The 16,103-nt window shown below is 43.2% G+C and overlaps 1 protein-coding gene across 28 annotated transcripts in view; it reads right to left on the bottom strand.

Annotated features, from left to right (window-relative positions):
- LOC118310597 (muscleblind-like protein 1) overlaps positions 1 to 16,103 on the bottom strand; it is a 47,490-nt gene that overhangs the window by 7,102 nt on the left and 24,285 nt on the right. For 13 of the 28 annotated variants that reach the window (XM_047331861.1, XM_035633650.2, XM_035633664.2 and 10 more), the window contains 4 exons: positions 4,216 to 4,431; positions 3,823 to 4,074; positions 2,173 to 2,412; positions 1,065 to 1,118 (listed from right to left, as the gene is read on the bottom strand). In XM_047331861.1, the coding sequence (XP_047187817.1) occupies positions 1,065 to 1,118; positions 2,173 to 2,412; positions 3,823 to 4,074; positions 4,216 to 4,329 (660 nt within the window). In that variant the 5' untranslated portion in view covers positions 4,330 to 4,431. The remainder of the gene's footprint in view (positions 1 to 1,064; positions 1,119 to 2,172; positions 2,413 to 3,822; positions 4,075 to 4,215; positions 4,432 to 16,103) is intronic. The other 15 variants (XM_047331857.1, XM_047331853.1, XM_047331854.1 and 12 more) reach the window with 5 other exon arrangements.

Genomic DNA, 16,103 nt, shown 5'->3' on the forward strand with positions numbered 1-16,103 from the left:
TATGTTAGAGAGCATCATAGGAACAGCGTCACAACATCCTTCTTGTGTGTACAACAACAACAACAACAACAACAACAACAATATCATCATATTCTCAGTAGCAAGCAAGCAGCAGTCTGACACAAGTACTACACAAGCAGGAGCATGGTGCCTACTGGAGCTACTGGCTAACAAGCATGTATTCAATGTTATCCGGAAGCTTTGTCTATTAACTTTGTCTCCCTGAAGCTGACTAAGTGCAACATGAGCAAGCATTAACTATTAAAACAATAAGGCTGCTAACAAGAGGTGGAACAAGTAGGAAGCACAGAGAGAGGGAGGCTGCACTGCTAGCTCCATGATAAACTGTGTAAGCAATGTTTAAGTGATGGTTCACTCTCAGGCACATTTCACAAATGGCCTCACGCCAAGGGTCATTGGTCAGGTATTGAAACTATATATTTCCAGTGACAAAATTCACACCATGAAATTGCTCCGTATGTGGATTTTATCCTGGCATGAGGCCATTCTTGAGGTCTGAGCCCGGCGACAATATAGATTTGATGATGGAGTGAACTACCATTTGAACTGTAACCATCTGTTTATGGTGGGATCACGCCTGTATGGTTTTAAAGACTGTTCCTCTTAGCCCCACCCTTATCCATCTGACATGCACTAGCGACATAGACATGCACACATTTGATTGAGCTGCTCCACAACACTGACTTGGACGTAAGACTGAAGCCATGCCACCGTTAAAGAAGCTCTACTCTCCTAGCTCTCACTGACTTTTGTTAAACAGGCGACGGGTGAAGAATTGATTGCGGCTCCCCATCACAAACTCGAACATTTGAATTTGTGCTTGAGGTCATTCCTACATGAACAGGGTTGTTTGCCGTTGGATGAGTTTCGAAACCACTGACAGCCACAATCATTTCATCACAGGCAGTAATGACAGATCAACAGGAGGAAAAAACAGACATTGCACCGAGACAACGACAACAAAAATAGCTAGGTATCTTTGGTTAAAACACTGCTCAACAACAAAGCCACATGCCAAGCTAAAAGGTGAAAGGTCATAGTACCAGGTCAAAGGTTGCGTCGAGGGGTCGCTTCAGTGATTTGACAGCCGACTGAGTCTTAATTAGCAGGCAGCGAGCACATGATGGCAATGGGCCAATGGGGTTCAAGCGCATTAACATAAACCAGCAAGCAGAGGTGCATCATGGGGGCAGCAGTGCAGTTTGGGTATAGGTGAGAAAAAACAAAAACAAATAAAAAACAAATCATTGGAATGCAATATACAAGGGGATAACAGGACTAAGGCATGCACAGTGTGGACACTAGCTCTGCTGCTCAACAGTTACATGATCATCAATAATCAATGATAACTACTCATCTACATTAGTCATTGACACACAAAGATGGATGGATACAGCAATGAGAACATTATTCAGTCATTACTTTAAGTGGGCCTCAGTAATTGTATTGGACAGAATATATGGAATTGACAAGTTTCTGTTTCACTGTGCACATTATGGTCGGTTTCATGTCACAGTGATTCGCCCCGAGCTCTCTGCTCTGCTGTGTCAATAAGAGCATGAAGAGAACACTGCGATCAATAGACAGGTGCAGCTGTACTTGTTACACAGGTGCTGCTACTGCGACACGGGGCCGAATCAATCCCTTTATAAATAGTGTCAAGAGGAAGAGAAGTAATAGAGAGGAAGCACAGAAACAATGGAGACCCAAACATGACCAGGTCGTTGAGAGCGGAAGACAGAGGAACTGACTCTCTGCTTGAGGCCTGGGATGAGATGAACAAGGAACAAGACAATTGTTTGTTTTTTTCACTTTAAGGGGAATTATGACAAGAGTAATGACAGTTAACAATGCACCATGGTCCAATCCTTTTTCATATCATCCAGCTCTGAAGAGATTTGACCCAAACCAACATGCAGACCTATTAAAAGTGAAAAAGCTACATAACACCAACCAGGTTGGTGAGATACATCCAAAGATGAATATGGGAGCGAGCCACAGAACATATTCCTTACTAGGAGACCTGATAATGGATAGCCCCAATTTAAAACTCTCTCAGACTTGCTGCTTACGCTGTGGTGTGTGTGCGTGTGTGTGTGTATGTGTGTGTGTGTGTGTATGAGTGTGCCCACGCTTGTACAGACTGCTCACCATGGCTGCGGCGGCTGTGGCCTGGTTCACCTGGTGTTGGGTAGCCTTAATTTTGGCCTGCAGATGAGCTGGCGGGTGGAAGTACTTGCACTTTTCCCGGGAGCACCGACCCTTGATGTAGTCCATGCACACAGTGACGGTGTTGTCGTTGGTGTCGATCATGGTGCTGTCAGCGGGGTGGGCGAAACGACAGTCGTTCTCCCCCCGGGAGCAGTTGCCCCTCTGATACTCCCGACACACCTGGACCACAAGGTGAGAGGAGAGAAATGATTAAAAAGACAGCGACGGTGCAGCGTGTGGCGACAGCACAAGAATGATTGTGTATTGTTCAGTATCTCAGTTTGTAATAACAGTTGGAGTATACTTAAAAAAATCAATTAAACTTAATAATACACAAGACCTGCAGTCCAAGATTAAAATGCTTACATTCCTCTTGCTGAAGGAAAGTGAATTCTAAGCCTTCCTCTAATATCCCGGTCAACAAACACGCGATCTATAAAGACATACTGCGTACAGTAAACTTCTTGTTTAGCAACAGCTGATAGAAATGTAGTTCCTGTGTTTGGTTGTGGATGGATATCACACTGAGGAAGATAATGAATCTTCTGCAATCATGATAAAGATCTTCTGTGCGGGAACGGTGACGTGTTTGTTGGGGTCTGAGGGTTAACACTAACCCTTAGACACTTTTAGACACAAATCTGTAGGTGAGACACAAGAGGGCAGCACCTTCTCACGAATCAGCGTTGTCATGAACGCATGGGAAGTAAGTAGCTGCTATTTCCCTTATTCCTCTGCTGACAGTAGCTTCCGACTGAATTGGCGCAAAAAAAATAAATTCTTTGAGCAGTTCTGAGTTCGTCCTGACGAGAAAGAGCGTGTTCCTTCGCCATTTCTATTCTGAATCTGCTACTTAGGGCGGCTGTGGCTCAGGAGGGGGTAGAATCGGTCGTCCACCAACTGGAAGGTCGGCAGTTCGATCCTGGCTTCCCTCAGTCCGCATGCTGATGTGTCCTTGGGCAAGACACTTAACCCTAAATTGCCTCTGGCTGCCCTTCCGGCAGTGTATGAATGTGTATGGATGTAATAGGAAAAAAGCACAGTGAACAGCAGCGCTGTATGAATATGGGACAATGTGACTTGTGCTGTAAAGCGCTTTGTGTGGTCAATAAGACCAGAAAAATGCTATATAAGTACAGTCCATTAACTTTTACTGCTCTCGCCAAGTAAAATGAATTCTCAAAAAGTCCTGGCTCATCTGTGATGCTCGAGTGAGACAAATTACGAAACAAATCACCCAACATCGGAATGCCGATGAAATATAGCATTCTATGTGTTATGGTTTAATTAGCTCCCAAGTTGCATCACAGGACATGTTATTAATGTTGCAAATCAGTTTCAGAAACAGTTCAAGCAAGTCTAATAAAGGACGTTGTTATTCTTATGCTTGCTAAACCACTAGTTAACAGCACTTGTCTTGTTTATTGGCTCATTATGGTGCTGGGTGACGCTTCTCCCACTAAGACAGACAAACATGAAGTAGATCTTTATAGAGCTTTCCCTGGAATGTTTTATATTTGGGGGGGTTGATTCTTTGCCACAAAACAAAACAAAAATGTTGAGAAAACCATCCATCAGTCCGTCTGTTACCTCAAGTCGGTCCGTTCTCAGCAGTTTCTGGGCTGCGGCGGCGGCAGCGTTGGGAACTTGGCTGACGTTGGGGCTGGAGGTCATGAGCACAGGGGTGTTGGGTAGGATCTCCTGGGGCATCATGCTTGGTGACACAGGGCTCAGGTAGGGATTAAAGGCTGCGGATGCAAGTGCTGCCGCCGCACTAGCGTTGGTGGCCATTCCTGGCGCCATCGAGAACATGGGCTGGAAGAGAGCGGAGAAATGATACGGCTGTGGATGAAAACGGGCAAAGAGCCACAAACAGTCAGCTTTTCGTAGGAGCAACAGAGAGGGGCTGACGGAATAAGTCCAAAAGAGCCACACAAGCAGGGATGGTATATGTGTGAGCTTTTATATTGGATGTGGTCTCACCATGGGCAGTAGTTGTGGTGTGTTCAAACGTGTGTGTCCTCTCACCATAGGTGGTAGCTGTGTGCCGGGCATCATGGCATTGGCCAGCTGCATCTGCTGGGCCAGCATGGCCATGTTCTTCTGCTGGATCAGGTTGTTCCTGCCATTGATCTCCAGCTGGGTCTTTAGGTGGGGAGGAGGGTGCAGATACTTGCAGTTCTCTCTGGAACAACGGCCCTGAAGGACGTATGCAGGAGTGACAAAAATGCAAAAAACAGATTGAGAAATGCGGTGTCAGTACAATTTTTTGTCAAATGGGTAGAGTTTTTGCATATTGATTGGCTGACTGAGTTGGTCACAAATTTTACTTGTGCTCCGTGAAAGTGTCCGCATGTTCTTAGTCTAACTGGGTTGTGATCCTTCCATGCTGACTAATTTAAAAATGTATATTTCCTTGTGGTTTCTATTTCAACCATGATCAAGATCCATTTTACAATACCAATACGTTTAGAAAGAGTGTGGTGTGTGTGTGTGTGTGTTTGTGTGTGTGTGTGTGTGTGTGTGTGTGTGTGTGTGTGTGTGTGTGCTAGGCCCCACTGTGACTCTGCTTTCCAGACGTCCGGCTGAGCTACATGTTTAACCGACTATAAATACTGTCCACTCATATGATCCGTATGTATATTATATCAGAAGTCACCCGGAGGTCACACTTCAAAGCCTTCAAATAATTATCTATGACAGGGATCCCTTTTTGCTGCCTGCCGTGTGTGTCCAATTATACCTTCAGTCTGGAGAGGAGTTTTGGAAGAAGTCTGACTCACACACATTCTCCCACGGGCAAGAATGTATACTAATGAATACACGCAGATCGCGGTCGTGTTCGGGTAACAGGTGGCGGATACACATCAAGCAAACATAGGAAGAAATGCCGGCACAAGCACGTCCACGGTTTAGGAAAGACGTATATTTACTGACAACCCTGTGGCACAGCTGAGCTGACTGTGGCAGTCTGTGCTCTCCCTCGCTGACAGAGCTGTCCCCACTGGGACTCAGCTCTATACTCTGTCATGACTTCATCCGCCCTCTCCCTCCCATCCCACACTTTCACTGACACTGGAGCACCAGACAGGTGTGAGGGAAAGAGGTCGGAGATTAGGGAGCAGGGAGTAAGACATATTAAGATTTTTTTTTTTTTGTCAACTTGTCTCAACTTCTCTTTGGATCTCATTTTAAAGATTATTTAAAATGTGCGTTGCACAAGGCAGGTGACATCAATACAGCATGCATGGAGCAGGATTACAGCCGTGTCCGCGTCAGCTCTCCTAATGCCTCGCTAACTGAAGGGAGCACATGGATGAAGAGTGTGTCAGTGGCTTGTTTCCACATAAAATATCTGGTGGAGAGCTAAATGAATACATGGTTCATATTTCAGTACGTGTGTCTGTCTTACTTTGAAATTCTAGTAGAGATCCACTGTGATATACTAGTTGATATTTTTGAATTTTTTAAGCCGTACCAAAGAAATAGAAGAAAATAAGACTAAAGTGAAGCTCAAAGAATTTTCCATTAGATGTAATGAAACATACGCACATACACAAACACACACACACACACACACACACACAAACATGAACATAATTTTTTTGTCAACGTGCAAGACCGACCAGGTTGTTCAACCGACCAACCACTGTGTGCATATGCTTTAAATAACGGCAAAGCATATGCCGTTATTCAGATAAAGTCTGACACTGACAACCCTGAGAGTTGTGTGTGCGTCATGTGTGAGAGACGAGAGGAGCTGAAAGCAGGTTCTAATAGAGTGACAATGGCATGCAATGAGGGGAGAGTGAGTGTGTGTGTAAGGGGGGGTGGGGGGCTGGAGGATCACATTGCTTTCACCCCACAAAACCCTGTCTGTTGACCCCTGGCTTCACAACGGCAGCGTGTGTGTTAAGGGTTAGGCCCATGTTTGAGAAAGAAACGTGTGGTTTTGACCCTAGTTATGACCACATTTACCTTCCTGCTGAGTCATCCAAAGAGAGAGCAATCAACTTACACCGGCAGCCATTTTGAATTAAAAATCAGGTCCCAGAAGAGGAAACGTCAGGCTGTGTGAGTGAGAGAGAGAGAGAGTCATAGTAACTCTGCATAGCGAGAGCTGGGCTGTGTCAGGGAAATTTTAGAAGTTGCAGGAGACGTGATTAGTGTGGGTCCTCACATACAGGAAGGAGAGAGAGAGAGAGAGAGAGAGAGAGAGAGAGAGAGAGAGGGAGGGAGAGAAAATGGAGCAGTCTAAAAGAAAGGAGGAGGAGGACGTCGCCCCTCACATCATGTTTGTGACTGTTATTGTGACATCAGTGGCCTTGAGGAGGAGCAGCTAGAGACGGTGTCCACGGCAACAGAGCAGCCAGTCACACACGCTCTAACAATGCTGTGATTCCTGAAATCTTCCTGATCGCCGGCAGATACAGGAACACTATGAATACAGTTGACTCTGAGTAAAAGGTGTCCATAGGCCACCAGTCTCTGTCCAGTGTCCTGAACTTTTTTTGTATATGTCCCTGTAATGCAACTATCATCAAAACGCTGATTCTGCAGGTCTGATACAGACATCATTCATATGACTTCTTATCCCTGTCTCCATTGGGGGAACTGGAGCAGAGAATTACATTATCTTGTTGCACTGACACAATCTAAAGGTAAGAATGCAAAACCCCCGCAAAAAAATCAGATGTGCTATAGAAAGCTTCAAACCAACATTTTTCGTGGCACTGTGAGAAGATACCTGATGGCAACATGTTTAGTGAATAAACTTATTGTCACTGCTCTGTCCGTATGCCAGGAATGATGAAAACAATTAAGCGAGAAGCTTGGGAATGATTCATCCTGGTCATTAGCTGAGTCCTCCAGAGTCATTACATATTTGACTTCATCAAAATGTGTTTCAGGATATTTTTTTTTTCTACACCTGGTGACGAGGCAGATATGGCTTTCAGAGCAGGTAATGCAAACTTAAGCCTCACAGCAAAGCACACTACGACCTGATCCTGACCACATTGCTTTACCAAGGATCACATAATCCAGCATGAACAAACATTGAAAGATATTATAATATTGAATCATAGTCCTAGTCATCAAATAAATGTTTTGTTGTGACTTTAATGTATTAATACTGAGGCTCTGTGCTACTCCTGCTGAGATCTTTCTTGCCAAACTCCAGGCCAAACTGGGAACAATAATCCCACTGGCTACCGTGCACTCTGATAGATGATAAGTTGTAATAACATGTCCCACCCTGATCGCTCTGTCTCTCAAACACACACACGCACACACACACAGACACACACACACACACACACACACACACACACACACACAAGCAAGCAAGCACGCACACACGCACACACACACACCCTCGCTTTTGTGACTGTATGGGATTCAAACAAACAATGAACCAATGTGTAAAGAATGCTGGGTGGGGCTGCATCCCAACCCTTTCAGGAGAGGAGACGAAACATGCAGCAAGATATAACAGTGCGCATGTCTGGGTGAAAGGAAGAGTAGAGCAGCAGACGAGAGAAGAAAAACTGGTTTCTTCTTATGGGCAACGGTGAAAATGTGTCTCATAAAGCTGCTGCGCCCAAACTTTTTGACCTGTGATTGCTCACTGCTGTTGGTTCGTAAAGCACCAAGGAGCTTAGGGTCAAAATACTGAATGTCACTGTCTACTATCAACAACGGAAAATGTCTGTTTGCAAAGCAAAACAACAGTTTTCAGTTCAGGCACTATATCTTGGAAAAACTACCTGAAAGATCAAGTCTGCTCAAAGTTGTTTCAATTTCTTTTAACCTGGGGATATTAATTCCCATCTTGCACTGCGCTGTAACTACACAGTCTGATTTAAAGGTGTCTATTTATATTGCCTTGTATTTTAATTTATTTGCATTTTGTCTTAATGTCAAGTAAAGCACTTAAAATTGCATTGTTGCTGAAAGTTGCCATACAAATAAATGTAACTTGAAATAATACCAGCTTGCAACCCCTTATTACAGACTGCATATGTCAGTGAGTTGTGAGTTCAAACAAAAGTGGGATTCTTCTTTTCATTTTAATAATTCGTAGAGGCCTGAAGAAGTAACACTGTGTAACTTAAAAGAAAAAACGAAGAAATAATGTTTTTCCTCTTTCCTATCCTGTAAATCCTGCCATGACGCCTTAGATCTATCATCTGACCTTTTAGGAGATCCGCACCCCCAGATTTGGAAGAACTGGAAGAAAATAAAATTCCTGCGAGCTTCAGATTTATTTATTCAAAGTTTCTGGAATTAGTTTGTTACACCATGGAATATGTATCAGTGACATGAAGCATCACCAATGAATATGAATCCTACAAATTTCAATGTATTGTATATATCATCTTCCAAAATGTACTCTGGCCAGCCACAGTTAATCACTGTAGCATAAACTCTAGTGTTGTGGTGGATGTTGTGGTGTGAGACTGCCCTGCTCCCTCTCCTGCGTTCCACTGACTTCTGTCCAAACATACGCAGAGATGAAAGCCCCGTCTCCTCACTCACACTGTGAAAGAAGCTTTGTTCTGCTGGAGAGCAGAGGAGGGACTCAAAGGACCATGCCCGGCGGTTTGTCTCTCCGTCTATACTGTGCACTTGAACATGGCATTAAATATAAAACATATCAACAGACCATGTGCTGATCATGGCACACGGCATGATGTAAACTTGAACTTCCTGACAGTCAGTGAGGCATCTTGCACATCACTGGAAACGTAAAGCGTACAAGAATCTAAGCATATTGAGATGTGGGTGTTCAGTGTATTTGCAAGCATTAAGCAACCAAAAGAGTAGTCAGCAATTCATTAATCAATAATATCCTTTTACAGTACAGAGTACAATTGATTTCCATTTTTTTTGTTTTTGTTTTTAGCCACCTAATTCAGCATTAAATATAGATAGATAGATAGATACTTTATTCATCCCAAACTGGGAAATTCCAGTGTAGCAGCAGCACGTTTCACACAGCACACATTAAAAATATATACAATATCTACACAAATAAATTTAAAATATACGAATTGAAAAATATAGAGAAGCTAACCCTGTTTTTGAAGAGGGTGAAGAAGATATCCCACACTATTATGAGAGGCAGGGTTGTTACTTTGCTGGGGCTTGAGTTTCTACATCAGACCATGAACACACACTCTTGTAAGTGTGTGTCTGTATCTCCCTGATGGGACGCAAAGTACACAGCGTTGTGCAGCTTAGTGGTCGGGGGAGCTGATGTGAGGTTAGGGGCTTATGGGGATATGGAGGAGGCAGGGAAAGGACAAGTTAATCTATGATAATAGTTACAATATGCCCCTTGTGATGCTTTACCAGCCTCACTTAACAACAGCAGAGAGAAATGGATCATAGGCCGCAATGAGCTACGGCACGGATCGACAGATAAGGTCAGCCAGAAGAGCACAACAGGTTTGTGTGGATGGACATTATTAAGGTGATTTCAACGTTTCAGTAATGAACAAACTGCAAATGAGAAAAACAGCCACCTAAACCTAACAATTCGCACACACACATACACAAACACACACACACACGCACACAGCAATGAGCTATTCACACTTCAGAGGGTGTTGGTTCTCAGAAATGCCTTGGGTCAGATGTCACGTACACAGGAGCCCTGGATCCAAACTTAGACTTCTCTGTTCCTGACCCCCGTCCTCTCGCTCTCGCTCTCCTGCTATCTCTATCTCTTCTCACACACGTACTTTCATGTGACTTTATTTACGCCAAAATTCTCTCTACAGTCTCTGTTCGCTGGAGTGCTGCTTCTTCTCCTGTGAGGGCTAACAAGGTTATTTCCACACTTTTCATTATCCCTAATAACAGAGCAATCGCACAGGTATCGACTGGAGCCGCAGCACTTTATGAAAGCCATCCAGTGCTCGCAGTGTGAGTACATGATGCGGCCTGGGAACGTTCATTTAATCATCTGCGAGCTCCGCTCCCCAGTTGGGGGTGGGGTGGGGGGGGTCATTGCGCAGAAATCACAAGGTCCAGACGGCATCGAGGCGTCAATAACATCGCTGGGGTTGTTTCTGAAATGACTGAGGTGTGCTCTCTTCTCGCTCTGTGGGCCTCACAGGTTCCAAGAGGATCAAAGGCTGCCATCTAACTTAATCAGCCACTGCAAAACTTCAAAGATGAGTAATGTAGTAGCATGTGATACCAACGGTTAGACTTTACTTCTAGAACTTCGGCTCATCTTTGAATAGACCTTTCTTATTGAAGAGCGTCTAGATCAATAGCAAATGCACTCTTACAAATTCCCCGTCACACAGATAGATATAAAAAAAACAAACATTACTGAGTATTGCTTTATGATGTGTATTAGAATACTAAACAAATGCTAAAATTGCAAGCAAAAAGAAAAGGGGGGGGGGTTGTCATTTGTTGCAGAGAAAGGCACATAGAAGGAAAAATCCTTTGACGAACATAAGATGTCTTCCCCATCTTTTTGTCTCCATCGTTTACCGTGTCACAGTGGCAGCCTTGCAATCCATCTTAACTCATCAAGAGCAGGAAAAATTGTTATGAGGCAAGTCACAACTCCTTTTCTCTTCTATACACCTGTCTTTGACTTTCTGTTCTCCCTCTTCAACCCCCCCCCCAGAGGGTTCACTTTCTCCTCAGTTCTGTGATACCTGTACTGTATAGGAACACAGACAAAGTCTATTCAATCAGTGGCCAAGAAAAAAAACAACTGGCAGATGATTAATTTGGTTTGCAGCCCTTGGTGGATTTAATCTGGCGTGTATCATGCTAATCTGATATAGACTGTAATCCTATCCACAGCTCAAATCCCACTGTCAACTGGCTTAATCCTTTTCTGCATGTGATTATCTCCTTCTAACTTGGCACTACCACAAGCAGGATGCTGTCAACCCTCTTATTCTCTCACTCTTACTGCAGTTTAAAGCCTTGTGTTCCTTCTTTTCTTGGATGCGGGGAGACAATTTAACAACTGGTGTGTTAAGGCAGGATGGACATTAAGAGGAATTACTGTCCTCTATCAAACTGGATAATAAACCAAAGTTACTGAATTCCAGTCATTGGAAATGTCTTTACTCTCATCGCAGTTTTAAATCAATAAAAGTGGGAATTCTATCCCCAAATCCAATCCAAAAATCCACAATTTTATACTGGTCATAGAATTTATCATTCTTCTTTTTACATTATTGATCATGCCTCTATATTCCTTTGCATCCTTGTAACCTCGACTTGTGTTTACTTCTATTTTACTGAAGAACTTTATTCTGTACTTCTTTTGCATACTCTTATTACTATATAGTAATATATTATTATTATTTTATATCATGTATATTTTCCTTTGTAAATCTGTAGAACAAGCACAGTTTGATTTGTGAATGACACTTTAATAAGTTCTTTGTGCTTGCACAATGACAATTAAGTTATTGAACCTTGAATCTTGAATTAATCTAAAATACATATAAAAAAATAAAAAAAAATAAAAAAAATATTTCACTGCAATAGATTATTATAGAATGAGAGTTATGCTAACGATACTAATTCTGAACCTGATGATACCAGTTGTGCACTTGGTACCAGTACGAGCAGTGCAGCAGACAGAGTTAACAAAGAGTGAAGTGGCCTGTGCATGTCAAACAAAACGTATCAGGGCGCTTATCAACACTGAGTGGACTTCAGGTGGTTCCCCTCTTCGAGGTCAAACACAAGGACACATGATGGATCCTCTTGACCAGCCAGAAAGGAAACAATAGTGACTTCCAGCTTAATGTCACAAAAACAAAACTTTAACATTGCAATGTTAAAGTTGGGATTCATGGAGTTTTGTAGTACAGTTTCCCCCCCTGGCCTACACAAAGCATTAAGAGGGATCAGAATGCTGAATCAGACTAAAAGGAGAGAGTAATTAAGACCAAAAGCTGTGGGTTTGACAGGCCCTGAGGTGGGGATTCTGCACTTGAAAAAAAACTAAATAAACTGAAAAAAGAGACAAAAACAGATGATCAGCTATCACGACTTTGTTTCTGCCTTAAATTCTTGTGCCTTTCACAACTGCTTGCGAGAGGGAGGGGCAGCGTGCAAAAGGTGTTGAGAGAGTTTAGTCAAAGTGAGTAGCTGTGCCCTCGAGCTCCTCTCTCGCTTGTCTAATGGAGGATAATGGCTGAGCTGACTGACGACTGGATATGTGACTGTTCGCATGTGAGGGGTAATGAGAAGGTCGATAAGAAAGAGAAAGAAATAGAAAGTTAGAGACAGGGAAGGGTAGACGAAAAGCCAGATCAGTTATCGATCTGAGGAGCCAATTAAATTACGCAAAACTATTTCACCCCGCCCCTTTTTGTCATTTAAAAGTCCAATCAATAGTCACAATACAAATTTACACAATTTTTAACATTAAATGGATTCAAATATCACCAAGTATGTCTTTATATAGTGGTGGCTGAGTCCGCCATACTCACACCAACTTAAACACAAGCAATTGACAAAAAAAAACGATGCACGCATGAAATCGAGGAAACGCAATGTTTTTGTCACAGACACATTTTTCCAAAACTACGCCTGACATATGTGGTACCACTTCGGGATCTCCAACTGAATTCAAAACAACTTCCTGTGGGACCGCAGGATGAAGCCAATCCCAACTTCAAGATTGAAATATTGTCACAAACACTGTCACATATATCTCACAAACACTGAGTACAAAGTAAATATTCACAAAAGGGGTCGCCCGATATGGCCTTTTCTGGGCCGATACTGATTATTACAAATCTAAGAGACCGCTGACCGATATTTGAAACCTACATTTGTCTGCAGAAAAAAACTGTCAAAGGGCGTCAAAATTCTGAATAACACAAATTCTTAACTCAAAACTTACATACGTTGAAATACCTTAAAGCATATGTTTAATTCACAGAACCTTGCAACATGATCTTGACAAAAAATCACAGGGAGCTATCAGCAGCATTATTTTATTGAGTTTACACATTTTAATAAGTAAATATGTGAAAATCTGCTCATACAAACCTAGTTACATGCCAATATACCAATACTGGTCAGAAATGTATGTGAGTGCATACACATGAGTTTTAACTCATGTGTATGCAACTTTGTATTTAGGATCTCGGATTTGATTTGCCAACTGTTGGAACAAACAAACCCCTGACACTATGTGAGGTTTTCATGGTATGTCTGTATGTTAAAAGAGAGGGACAGAAGGACAGAAAGGGGAGAGAAGTAATCATTGTATCAGTGGTGTTATAAAGGGGCCCAGTGTGATGGAGGGACAAGGGACGGCTGACACTGAGAAGAAGAGACGGGCTGTTGTCGCTGATCTTCCGTCACATAAGCTCAAAGACAAAATGCACAGCCGTCCTGATCTGACAAGGATGCACACACACCACGAAATGAGCAGACCACAGAGTGACTCGTTTGTGTGTGTGTGTGTGTGTGCGAATGCAAGCGTGTGTCCGTGCGTGTGTGGGTGTGTGTGTGTGTGAGTGTGTCGGCCAGGATTAGTCTGGTCCAAACACAAGTCCCTCTAGCGTGAAAGTGAGAATGAAGTTAGAATGGACGCATCATCACCGGGAGACAGAGACGTAAAAAGCCCCCCAGCTACCACCGTAAAAAAGCCTCCATAATGTGCCTCAGCCCTTATCCAGTGAAACCGGCTCAAACAGACGACAGGACAGGAGCCCATGTAAATCCAGTAAACAGAGTCTGAGTTGTAGCATCGCTGCAGTACCCAGGGAGGAGATTAGCACAGTGCTACAAAAGCCAAGCCTTTCAAAGCCGGGTCTTGGTCTTACTTTGACATTACAACACTCAGCACAGGTGCCCTGTTTTCTTTTATTCTCAATCTTTTATCTTTGGGCTATAAATCTCTGTTGACATGCCAGTGCAGCAACCAATGTGAGGATCCCACGTCTATGAGTGGAGCTTTGGACTCCACACATCCATCTGTGGCTGTTATGCAGACAAACAACACATTTGGATTGTGTCTGCATGTGGCACACAGCTTTTTTTAGACAACAGTCAAGGAGGGCTTGATCAAATACAGTCAACATTAACATGCCAGTGTTATTTCCCCTAAGGTGTTTTCACTCTCACGCTGAATTCTAGAAAGAATATTTAAACCAGGAGCTAAATTAAACACTGCAGACAAACTAAACTGTGCTATTTCATTCTCTGGCTTTTTAGCAGTTCGCCACTGGCCACAGCAACGACAACGACAACTGCCACGTGCAGCGGTCTGTGTAGTGTGCAGTGTCTGACAGCAGTGTCAAATACACATTAGCCCACTGAACTCATAACCATATGCTTACACACAGAGAACGCGTGGCATGTGGATTTTACTGCCCAGAGGCTGACTGGACAATTTGTTTGAAATCATGAAAAAACAATGTCAACTAGCAACTCCGCTAATATTTACCCCACATGTCTGTCTGGCCGGCTACCATTCAGAGTGTGTGTGTGTTAGTCTGAGTCTATGCATGTGTGCTTGACCTGACTGATCCCTCTAAATACAGAATATACACATGCTGTCAAAATAAGGGCAAAATGAGAGGAAAGACAGATAGAGGCCGACGCAGAGGGACGGAGAGAATTTTAGACAGAGACAGAGATAAATAAGAGGTATTCACCCGCCCTCTGCTCTGCAGGAATGTAATCTTGGCTCAGAACAGTGTAATAACACAAAGTAACTCGCTGAAACAGCACCACTAACACAGATATAACACACACACACACACACACATACGCCTACACACTCACGTGCACACGCTCACACACGCTCCCTTTTTTTTCCAGAACTCAGACATGATGACAGTGGGTGTGTCACGCTGGCAGGTGGACAAAGTACAAAGTCTATGCCGTGTGTATTACTGTGTGTGTGTGTGTGTGTGTGTGTGTGTGTGTGTGTGTGTGTATTCTGGCTGTTACTCGTCCATGCTAGACTGTTACTACGCCTTTCTTTATGGCATGGACGACAGTGTTGGGGGTAAATAAGGACACGCTGCTGCTGCTACTGCTGTTGCTTCTGGTTATTCCAATAAAGTCGTGCTTGATGTTACTCCAGCCAATTAAACTCACGCTGCATGGCTTTATGTGTGAGTATGTGCATGCGTATGCGTGTTTGCGGGTTGCTACCAAAGTGTAATGTGAACCATCCTGTCCACGGATGGGTGTGGCCTGAATTAAATGGGGCAAAAAAAACAGACTGAGCGGGAAATCAAGTAGAAGGAGCGACCAAGATGAGAGGAGAATGAAAACAACCGTCGGAGGAAGGGCAGAGGAGTGAAGGAGAACTATAGGCTTGCATGAAATTTGAAAGTTGGATGGTACTGTACTCGAAACGCGCTGGCGGTTTTGCTCCGCGTGGGTGGGGTGAATCTTACGGTTCATTTACTGTACACTAACCTATATTATGTCAGACTGGTTCTATTATAAATTAATGAGGCACACATCAGCTCACTTGTTCTGCAACCTGAGCTGACAATTATACTCCAAACTGTTTATGGGTGTTTCAGTGAAGAATGTGGAGAATGCAAGTGACTGCAGCTGCAGAGCTGCAGAGCTGCAGGAAGTAGGTTACTTCCTCACATATCATGCGCGTTTAAAACGCTCATATTTAAGTTTTAGTCAGATACAGAACATCAACAATGAGCAAATGCTGCATCAAACATTTGTATATGTCTCACCAGTTATTAAGCTGCCTTTGATATGACAGCAGATCTGAATATTCAGCTGTCAATGAGTCGTTCCTTATCTGGCCACTGAGAAGTAAATCATTGATTGACAAAGTTTTGAATCCGATTTTTTTCAGCCATTATGCTTCTCCAAATATT

Source organism: Scophthalmus maximus, chromosome 5, assembly GCF_022379125.1.
Source record: "Scophthalmus maximus strain ysfricsl-2021 chromosome 5, ASM2237912v1, whole genome shotgun sequence".
In the NCBI taxonomy this organism is placed as follows: domain Eukaryota; kingdom Metazoa; phylum Chordata; class Actinopteri; order Pleuronectiformes; family Scophthalmidae; genus Scophthalmus; species Scophthalmus maximus.